The sequence below is a fragment of the Gorilla gorilla genome, chromosome 2 (genome assembly GCF_029281585.2).
Source record: "Gorilla gorilla gorilla isolate KB3781 chromosome 2, NHGRI_mGorGor1-v2.1_pri, whole genome shotgun sequence".
Lineage (NCBI taxonomy): Eukaryota > Metazoa > Chordata > Mammalia > Primates > Hominidae > Gorilla > Gorilla gorilla.
The window spans coordinates 180,751,300-180,762,564 of NC_086017.1; the positions used below are offsets into that span (position 1 = coordinate 180,751,300).

General features: G+C 46.3%; 1 protein-coding gene across 7 annotated transcripts in view; it reads right to left on the reverse strand.

The window, feature by feature from the left end:
- The window catches only part of MECOM (MDS1 and EVI1 complex locus), a 576,150-nt gene extending 575,361 nt beyond the window's left edge, over positions 1–789 (reverse strand). For 2 of the 7 annotated variants that reach the window (XM_004037976.5, XM_019024618.3), the window contains exon 1: positions 370–772. In XM_004037976.5, the coding sequence (XP_004038024.1) occupies positions 370–406 (37 nt within the window). In that variant the 5' untranslated portion in view covers positions 407–772. Of the gene's footprint in view, positions 1–369 lie in introns of all 7 variants that reach the window. The other 5 variants (XM_019024619.4, XM_019024622.3, XM_019024623.3 and 2 more) reach the window with 4 other exon arrangements.
- Between the last annotated feature and the right edge of the window lie 10,476 nt (positions 790–11,265).

Sequence of the window (11,265 nt, forward strand, 5' to 3'; positions counted from 1 at the left end):
GGGGAGACTTTCTCCTCTTCTCTTCCCCCCCACCCCACCCCTTCGCGCTCACTCTCGCGCTCTCTCCTCCCTCCCACCCCTAGTCTTTGCTGCCCCCACCCCCACCCCCACCCCGGGGTTGCCACAGCTGGTCGGTGCGCGGGACTGAGGGCTGCCCAGGCTCCTCCGGCGCCCAACCCGGGAGCGAGAGCGCGGGCGACCGGGAGCAGAGACTGGAACCGGCAGGTTGCTGGGGCTGCGCTCCGCCTGCCCTCCACCCGGGGCCCCGGCGCAAGAGGCAGCCCGCGCTCCCTCCCGGAGCGCTAAAGACAGATATGCAAGATGGCAGAGGAGGGGGAAAAGCCAATAGAAAAGGGATATTGCACCTACTTGTGGCCAGTTTCCTTGCCCTGCCTTTGGATCTCATGCTGTGCCCAGTCCTGCAGCCGCTGGTGTGTGGTTGGGGCTTTTTTTTCTTGGATCCTTTCCTTCTTTTGCTCTCCCTCTCGCTCCCTCCCTCTCTCTCCTGTCTCTCTCTCTCTCTCTCTCTCCCTCCCTCCTGTTTCTCTCTCTCTCTCTCTCTCCTGTTTCTTTCTCTCTCTCTTCCACACACTCACTCTCTGTATTTTCTTCTTTCACTCTCTCTCCCTCCCTCTCTCTCTTTCTCTCAATCCACACTCGCTATCTCTCCAGCATTGTCAGTTTGGACACCTTCGCACATGCGCGCTAGACGCCCCTCCAACATCTCAGCGCCGCCAAAAAAAGTTTGGAGCGATTTATCACTTTGATTTGGAGATCTTGTCAGATGGCAATCGCCGAGGAGGCGGAGAAAGGGAGCCGCGGGGAGGGCGGCGGGGGGCGGGGAGCGAACGCAGGGAGCCAGAGGGGAGCAGACACCTCGCCCGAAGAAAGGGGAGGGGGGAATTGAAAAGGCTTGGGCAGAGGATTGATTCCATGTTAGAATCGCCAACAAGCTTGTATCATGATTATTGTTGTTGTTTTTCCCCCCATAAATTGCAGACATTTTTCTATACCATCTACGAGGGACGCAAGGAGCCAGTGGGGAAAAAAACTTCAAAAACATTTTTAAAAAACCCTTCTCCTATTAAAGAACTAGAAGGGCTGGACCCTCGGCTAATAATCCAGGAGAAAGTGAGAATCATCCTGAACTTGAGAAATCTACTGCTGCCGCTGCTACTGCTACTGAAGCTATTGCGGCTTCCGCTTTCAGGGTTGTAAGCAGAATAAATAACTGGTTTTTTCCTCGATTTTAGCTGTAATACCAATGCTTGCTGCCATCCTTGGGACATTTCAGTATTCTTTCCCTACCAAGTAGTAATGATCACCCTTGATTCCCGGGTCCGGGCCGGCGCTGGCATTTGACATCCAAAGACCTCCTGCTTTCTCAGAGGTCGACTGTCACCTTCCGGCCTCCCCCACTGCTGCCCCGGTCGCCTCCCGATGCAGCTCTGCTTGCCTGCCATTTTCACTCACTCGCTTAAACCTACAACCTCGGGGTCAAAAGAAAGACGAGTAGGGAGGAAAATCACACACTCTTAAAAAAATACATTGTTGAAATTTCCTTTAATTACAGGATTTACCAATGAAGTGCCACTCAGAAATGGGAATTCCTAAAGGGGCTAGCTGTGTACAAGGTACGAATCAATCCCAACTAGGTATAGATTTTCTTTTGGTACAACCTTCTTGCATTAAACAGTTTTGTTCAATACCTTCCATGTGCTATTTATGTCCCCATTAATATCTGTTGCAAATCCTGCCAGACACCATAAAAGAAAATTACAATCTTTTCAGTCTCCGTGCTGCAACAATACATCCTTGATGTTCAAGTTAAAGGAAAAGAAAAGCAGGTCCTGGGCATGAGTTTGGCAAAGGCTGTGGAGGGAAAGGGGAATCATTGAGAATGCCCAGTCGTACCTGTTGGTATTTATTATCAAATCTAGGACTGCAGGCATGAGAGAGCAAATAACAAGGTTCAACCCCAAAGGGTATCAATGGCCTGCAAATCTCTTTATTCAAGAGAATCAAAGTTCAAAGAATTTGTCCTTGTTAAGGATGTCTACCATTTTCCTTTATCCAGAGCTGTGTAATTCTGGGGGCATTTGGCTGTAAGATAGAGGTCCCTGGAGAACCAAGCTACAGATCTCAAGGGAGACAGATGTCTAAGGTTGAAATGTGAGGAAGGGAAGTAGGAAGGTAAAGGAGGGAATTACGCACAACAGGAGTAAAACAACTTCCAAAAGAGAAGGCTCTAGTGCCCACACGCGTGGGCACAAGAGAACTCTATTATCCACTCTGAATTAAAGAGGCACCTGGGTTTTTTTCCAGACCTAGAATTCCCGCTGTCCTGTGCATAAAGGTGAGTGTGCTAACACATTTGGTGTGTGCAAAAGCACCAGCCATTCCAACATTCTGTTAGGTTCCCACAGGTCTTTGACTCTGAAACTTCCCCCAAAATGTGACTCCACCAGCTTCCCTCAGTTTAGATGGAGAGGTGCCTTCCCTCTGACCAGCAAATGTCCTCAGAGGAAACGGAGAAATGGGGCTTGAGAGCCTTCGGAAGGGGGGACAAAATCTCTAGGGAGAGAAAAACACTAGGCTGACTGGCAAGAAGTTCATAAGGCTGCTTCTGATCGGTGTAAGAGACTCTCTAGGGACCATTCCCTAGGCCAGGGGACAGACCAGCAGCACCTGAAGATCCCAGCTGTCAAAATCTAGGTCTTGTCCCTCCAATCCTCACCTTCCCTGCCAGGCACCCCAGGGGTGGCTGAGCACCTTGCCTTGGTGCCCAACCGCCAAGGTAGCTTAAAAAAAAGAAAGAAAGAAAGACAAGAAAAGAAAAAAGAAAAGAACCGCCATCCTCCCCTCCACTCCTCCGGCTAATCCCTTTCACCTCATCCCCAGGGGGTCTGTCTATATCTGGGTTCCCTTGGAGACGGGAGGTTAAGAGGGGTGCAAGAAATGTTCCTAGGAAAGGAGGGGACCAAAGTACCAAACTCTGAGATTAAATGCAAGACCCGCATGTGAAGCTGAGCTTGCTGTTGCTGCTGAGAAATTATAAACCACGTGGAGGGTTGGGGAGGTAGGGGGTGGGTTCTGTGAAGGGAACTGGGTGGGAGGTGGAAGACTGAAGTAAATCGGAGTCTCCGAACCTCCAAATTTAAAGGTCCCTGTCTTTTAAACTTTTCTAGAAGGGGGGTTGGCGGAGTGGGAGGCGGAATGAGGCGCGGCTGGAGTACCCCTCCCCTTCTGGTTTGAAGTCTCCGCTGTCGCTTCAGCGCTCCAGCTTTCTCCCTGGTCTTTCTAACAGTTTCGGGCCACGAGAAAATCCAGCCTCTTCTAACAAATAATAAACGCAAACTCTTCTGTGTCCCCAGACCAAGCCATTGTGAAAAGACAAGGCATTGTCTTTTAAATAAATAAAAGTATTCTTAATATCATTCGTTTTTTATTTTCAAACCTAAAAGCTGGGCTTCTTTTCCTTTTCTCTCCTTTTCTTTTTCTTTCTTTATCATTAGCTTTCTGCCCTAAGAGTGCGCTAATAAAGAGCTAAGTTGCTAGTTCAAGTGTGTTTAACCTGATGGAGCAAACACCCAGCAGCAACCGGTCGCGCTCGCGGCTGATAGCGCCGCGACCTCTGCGCGTCCGCCCCGGCCGGTTCCCATTCTCAAGTGCCTGGACCCTGTCACTTCCACCTGTCCCAGTCCCAGCCGTGAGACCAGAGCAGGTGACTGTTCAGCAGCCCCTAGAGTTCCCGACACCCTCCGACGGGATGTCTGAGCTGTCGCTGGCCCAAGAGAAAAGAGGCCTCCAACAAGTTGGCGGAGCTGCCCTAGCTACCCGCCCCCGCCCCACCTCTCGCCTTTCCCTCTCCTCCTGAAATTCGTTTTCTTGGGGGACAGTAGCATGCATTCCAACGTTTCCTTGTGTTTTCTCCCACGGAAGCGAGCATCCTGGAAGCAGTGCCTCGTTGGAAAGTCGATGCGTTTACGGACTGTCTGGGTTTGCTTGTTTTATTGCTGTCACTTTTTGTTTCGTGTTTTTGTTTGTTTAGCAGAAGTGAAGAGATTGAGATAGAAGTTAGAAGGAAGATGGGACATTGATGAGACAGACACAGACAAGTATATCCCTTCCCCAACTATATTTTTTAAATTAATGTTAGAAATGGCAAATAACCGATTTTCAATACATTACATGCAACAGGAAATTTTCCTTTCCTCTCATTTTAATTGAACCGGCCCCACGGTATCTTTGGAAGAAAGTTTGAATTCTTTATGGAGGTATTTCGAGGCCTATTGTCTTTGTGCAGTGAACTTTACATCATGCTATTCAATCACAACCTATATTCTCCTGGCTACCAGCAAGATTAATTTAATCATTGTAATGCAATTATTAATACTGTTTACCCAACGCTGGGTTTCAGGTTGGCTGTTAAGAAATTAAACTCTCACTGGGTGATCAGAGCTAGGCAGGGGTTTCTTCATGTTGAAATGAAACAGTCCTCTTTATTTAGTCTCAGGGCTCCAGCTTTCGGCCACCGGCTCAATTAGCCAAAATGGAAACAATTTTCATTCATTGCAATAACTCACTGTTCTGGAGATCGCTTTCAAAATACACACTTTATTATTATACGCTGACCTCGGTGGCGTGGAGTGGCAATAAAAGAAAGAAGCAGGGAGATCTATCTAGCCCCCTTGGGCTATAATTATTAGAAATTAATTGGGTTCAGGACCCTGGGTAGCCTAGCTAAATTAATAGCTTGTCTAGTGGTTTAAATCCGAATTTTCAGTCCACAGGAGAGAAAGGGAGAGAGTCACAGACATGAAGTGCAGACCCAAGGGACGCCTGAGTTTACTTGCAAGACACTCATCTATTAAATAGTGTCCAGAATACATTTGAGTTGAGGAGGGGGGCTGAAGTAGGAGGGGGCGGGGGCGGCAAGAAAGAATGGAGCAAGATGGGGAGGGAGGCTGAGAGTGAGCGAAAAGGTCTCGAGTTGATTTTATTCGATTTTTCTTGTCTGCATTGTTTTCGGGAGGGGTTGCATTTAGGGGTTAAAATAAAAAATAAAGATCCTGTGTACTCGGAGCTGTCGTGCCGGAGTAAAAGTGAAAAGGGAGCCTTAGGCAAAAGGAAATTACTGCGAGCCCGCGTGACCTTTCAGGGAGGTAATCAATCAAGTGATCAACAGGGATATTTATCATCGCTATATAGGACTACTTCGCCCTGCACAGGCGGGGTGGGGGTGGCGCTGGGGGAGCGAGAGGAGGGTGGAGACACGCGCGCACTCACACACACACACACTCACAAAAGTTTGAACAAACCTGATAAGCCTTGAGATAGAAAACGTAGGCTTTAATGTTAAAGCTACCTGATTTGTCTGACATTGTCAGAGAAATACACACACATACACATATAAGCGCACATCCAGGCAGCAGCGGCTGCGTGAAGGTGTTAACTTTGAATGATCCGCCACGCTTTGCCCTAAAAGGGAAGCTTGCAGAGAAATGCGCGCTTTGAACGCCGGCGAGGCGACAGCTCAGGGCTAGCTCGGCTTCCACGTCCAGCCAGGGAAAGGGAGCCCGGGGCCGCAAAGGGCGCGGGGCGGCTGGGGGCACCCCTCTCCACAGCGTCTCGACGCCGGGGCCTGAGACACGGAACAGCCTCCTCTTCCTGCGAAATCCTCGCGCTGCCGGGGCGGCATGGCACAGCGAGGCGCGCTCGGGACCAGCCGGCTCAGCGAGTACGCGCAGCTGGTGTTTGGCGGCCGGGCAATTTCTGCCCAGTTACCTTCTCTACTTCGTAAAACTCGCCGTTTTGTAAATTGCGTTTTCGGTCCCGGATTTCTTAGCAAATCATTCGGTTTTACAATCCTACTCCCTCCCCCTAGTTCAACATCCTCCCATCCAACTTCTGATGTGTATATAAGGTACGGGGAGCAGGGAGCGGTCAGGGTAGCTGGCTTTTAATAATAATGACGATGATGACATTAAATAGTCGATTTAAAATCTGGGCCCCCGCCCCGCTCGGGAATTATAATCAGCAGTTCTTTGGAGAGAACGTCGGGCTGATTACTAGCCCATGGGGTTGAAGAACCATTTCCCGAAGGGTTTATGAAACGCAGGTTGGAGTGATGCGCGCCGCCTCCCAGGTGGCGAGCCTAGGTTCCTGCAGTGTGGGAATGAGGGGCCGCGCCAGGGCCGTGCCTATTGGCACCAGATGCTAAGCTCGCGGTCCCCCACCAGCCGCTCTGGCCGCCCTCTCCGGGCTCGGCGCGGCCTCCTCCCGCACAGCCTAGTCTGCGGCGCCCTCGCCTGGTTTCTTTGGCCGCGGCAGCTCTGGTGCTCACGCCGTTTAGGGCTCCAGCTGTGCACAGTAGCCGCCTGGGCGTGGGGGTGGGAAACAGCTGGAGCGCCCCGGGGAGGCGCGGGTTGGGGTGGAAAGGAACCCAGCAAGGAGGATTATGAGGCGAGCAAACTCCCGGAGCTGCTACCGGTTTAGAATCGGGAGGAGCAACTTCACGGGGCACGGAACTTGAGCTCCGGAAAGAAACCAGACTGCTCCTGAGCGATGCCCTGGGAAGTTTGGACCTCTTGGGGTCCCTTCCATTGAAAAAAGAATTACTTGGAAGAGTATTTCTCAAAGTGTAATGTGCATACGAATCGCCTGGGGATCTTGTTAAAATGCAGATTCTGATTCAGTAAGCCTGGGGTGGGGCCCAACATTTCTCAACAGGCTCCTAGGTGATGCAGATGCTCCTCGAAGTGTAGTCGCAGACCAGCAACATCAAGCATCGCCAGGATTTCAATAGAAACTCAAGATCTCAGGCCCCAACCAAACCTACTAAATCAAAATTGACATTTTAACAAGTGATTCACTAGAACGTTGAAGTTGGAGATGCACTGCAATAGAATGTGCCTGGCCAGGTTTTCTTTCTTCCGTCTTAAATCAGGACGCCTCTGTGATTGAACTTCATTTCAAATCCTGCTTTCTGCCATGGTCACGGGAGAGGATGGAGTCAACGAACCTATCCATGTAAAAGCTACATCTCCTCTGGCCCACTGCAGAAACCCTAGACTAACATGCATTGACCACTGAGCTTAGGGGCCAAATGCCACCTGCAAGGCTTCCTTGATTCTTGTCTGATTGACATCTCTTCCCGCCACTTTCCTCAAGCCCCCCTCACCCATTCAGTATTTTGCTGCCAAGTCTATGGCTGTTATTTCTCCCTCCTTACATTACAGTTTTTTGTTTACAGATCTTCCTTCCCCTTTCAGCTGTGGACATCTTGAAAGAGATTATGCCTTATATTCTCCACTTTGTTTTTTCATCTGCAGCATGGAAATAGGCATTTCTTCCCACATAGGATTAATATATAAAAATGCTTTGGAAGCCATGGTTGCCATTGTTAAGAAAAGATGGCAGTATTCAGATTTCAGGGCCATTATACCTTAGATAAATTCTGGGGTCACAAGATAGAGTTGAAACACCTTAAGTATCAAACCACTGGAGGTACAAATCCCAGTCCTCCCTTTTACCAGTTGCATAACTTTAGGCAAATTACTGAACCTCTCTGAGTCCCAGTTACCTCCCCTGTATTATTAGAATAAGTATGTACATCTTGCAGAATACTTGTGATAATTAAAGACAATGTATACAAAGCACCTAGTATGGCGCCTGCTACATAGTAGGAATTTAATAAATGGAGCTATTTAGAGCTCTAAGCTCTAACATTTCATAGTTGGCAAAATGACGAGGGTGTGTATGTGTGTGTGCATGTGTGTGTGTGAGAGAGACAGAGAGAGAGAGTCAGGGGTCTTGGATACTGCTCTTCCCATTCCCATCTGCAATAAGATAGTTGCCTTTAGTCAGCAGACTGCCCCCTCAAATAGCTGAAGCCTGAGGACTTTGATATACATAGAACTGACTGGTACAATTAGATATTAACATTTCAGTTTAAACGGACATGTGTGTGTGTGAGAGAGAGAGAGGAGAGAATGGTTTTAGCTATGGTTTTTGGTTTGTTTTTTGTTGTTGTTGTTTTGTTTTGTTTTGCTTTGTTTTGAGATGGAGTCTCGCTGTGTCACCCAGGCTGGAGTGCAGTGGCACTATCTCGGCTCACTGAAACCTCTGCCTCCTGGGTTCAAGCAATTCTCCTGCCTGAACCTCCTGAGTAGCTAGAATTACAGGCACACACCATGAGGCCCAGCTAATTATGTATATTTAGTTGAGACATGGTTTCGCCATGTTGGCCAGGCTGGTCTTGAACTCCTGACCTCAGGTGATCCGCCTCCCTCGGCCTCCCAAAGTGCTGGGATTACAGGAATGAGCCACCATGCCCGGCCCCTTAGCTATGTATTTTTAAGGGATTCTTGTGTGCTTGTGCTTTCACAACTCAGTTTCATATGAGTCAACACTACACTCAGTTCATCTCGTACAAGCAGAGTCCTGACCATCTCCCAGTCAGCCTGTGGCAGCAGGACCTGGGCCACATGCTGAGGGCTGGTGAGACTCACTGACAGAGGCATTGCTCCTCCCGTGGCCTTAAGATTGCAAGAATTTCCGCACAATATATACAAAGTCAGTATTTGAAGATGTGTAATGTTTTTATATTACCATATTCTCTCCCTGTGAGATGGAAGCCACAAAGACAATTCAAAGAGAAAGTGGTTTTCAATGGAATAAGCGCTCTTTCTCTCTTCTTTCTTTTAAAGTTATTTTTACATGCTTTTAAATTTGTTCAGTGTTTCTTACATTTTCACTTCCATAAATTTGGTTGTTGCCCATACTTTCAATACATGAAACTATTTACTAAGTCTAGATTCCTGCCAGGAAATAAAAGATTTGTAAAATTAACACCTACAGGACTTTTAAATTCTTTACTCAAACAAACAAGTGATTATGGTTGACATGAGAAAATATAGACATAAAGCAACTTAATTTGCTTAATATACTTTTAAACTTACAAGTATAGCAGACTTTCCACATCTTTTTAAAGCACAAACTTTAGGATCCATGCTGAGACAGCTTATAAATGAGACTTCCTTGTAACAAGATCCTCAGTACTCAATAACTTAATTCCCTTGACTTAGGTCCAAGCTAGACCTGGCAACCCTCAAACTCTGCTATGGAGTGAAGTCCTATAGCCATGACAGAGTGTGATACAGGTGTGCCCTGCTTTATGAAAAGCCACATCACAATGTGATTATTCACTTCATGCTATTTTATTAAATAATGAGTTCCCCTGGGACATTTAAAATATGATTTGACTTACAAAAATCTGATTTATACTCACTTTCCCCAGAAACATACCTATTGAGGTAAAGCTATGTTTTTAAAAATGATGATGCATGTCCCATAGCAAATGTTTTATAATGAAAAGTCCATTTTCAAAGATTAAGACAAGGGAATATACCACCATTCTGGGGTTGGGAAAGAAACAATTTCTGTACAGATCAATTGTACACAGAAGAAACTGTAGGACTCATTAATTGAATTATCTACTTTGAGGGCTCACGTAGATATACTAGAAACCAGGAACATGATAAGATTAGGACTTCAAACATTTTAGAAAATATAATGCTCTTATACTGGGTTTTGATAGTAAAGTGTTCAAATCAACTTTATAAACACTCTTGAAAAATACACTTTTTGAAATGAGAAGAATTTTCTGTTGCATAGAGAAACTGAAAAATAATTCTAGGGCTAGGTGCAGTGACTCATACCTGTAACCCCAGCACTTCGGGAGGCTAAGGAAGGAGGATTGCTTGAGCCCAGGAGTTTGAGACCAGCCTGGGCAACATGGCAAGACTCTGTCTTACAAAAAAAATTAGCTGGGCATGGTGGTGCACACCTGTAGTCCTAGCTACTTGGGAGGCTGAGGTGGGAGCCTGAGAGTTCAAGACTGCAATGAGCTATGATCACGCCACTGCACTCCACCCTGGGCAACAGAGTGAAACTCTGTCTTCCAAAAAAAAGAATAATTCTAAAATTTGTCTGGGCTTACACCCATTTAGAAGTAATAGTTTATCAGCAAAAAATCACCATCTAACTCATATCCAGGTTTTCACTTAGCTGTTTGACATTGAACTGGAACTCTGAAATTGGATACATTGGACTCATAAGGATATTTGCTATTCTTAAGGGCTCTAGGAGACAGCTTCAATTCTAGCTGCAGTGGAAGCACCAATGCAGAGAAGCCAAGATAGTGAAGATATTTTGATGCATCTGTTTCTGTTCTGTTAATGCTTTGCTGAGATTTTCACATTTGTGTCCAAAATTTCTACAGAATCAACTATCATGCAGGTTTCTTCATTAAACCAATTGAGCAATCTGGTGTCTCTTGTGCCTCCCAGAGTGGGGCAATATTTAAGCAGGGAGCAAGGGCTACTTAGCTACAGGAACCTCCTGTTCTAGTCTACCCTACACAGCACTGCCTGCTTAACTTTCCTGAGGCACTATTCTGAAAGTGTCTTTCTTCTACGACAAGTTTCAAGATCCCTCAGTTATTGTCAAGATAAAGCCCCAAATTTTTGCCTCTCATTCAAAGGTATTCTACATTGGGGAAATAGCAAGAGAGATGGGGAAACATGAGATGTGCACCAGAAGCAGCAAGGACTTTAGGCAGCCTATGTTATGGGATTCAAGAAGGGACTTATGGGAAATAGGTTTGGAAAGATAGGTTGGACACATGCCACAGAGGCTTGGAATGAATGGCAAAATTTTGAGGCTTTATCTTGAAGACAACTGAGAGATCCTGAAGATTCTGAATAGGGGAATGACATTATCAGAATTTGCCTTAGGGAGATAAAGCAGGCAGTAATGTGAATTACACATCTTCTTCACATGTTCAGACTATCCATCTTTTGAGATATAAAACAAATATCACCTCCTCCCCTAAAGTTCTGATATGTTGTTTCAAGTGGAAAAACAATCTCTCCCCATCACAATCACAATCTCCTATGGCATCTTAGTTTTACATGTTGGTTTTGTCTGTATCTCTATGATCTCTCTTCATAGGCTATAAATTCCTTGAGGGGATATTTATATCAACTCTTCTTGTCTTCCACTGCTAAGGCATATTTTGCTCAAAAATTGTACTGTCTAAATGTAAGGATTCTAATTTTTAAACAATTTGAGAAAATCTTCAACCATTACCTTTTTAAATATTGCTTTTTCTTCACCCTCTCAATTCTTTTTTCCTGTTATCTGATTAGATATATGTTAGATCTTCTTGCTCTATCTTCTGTATTTATTAGCCTCTCTTTC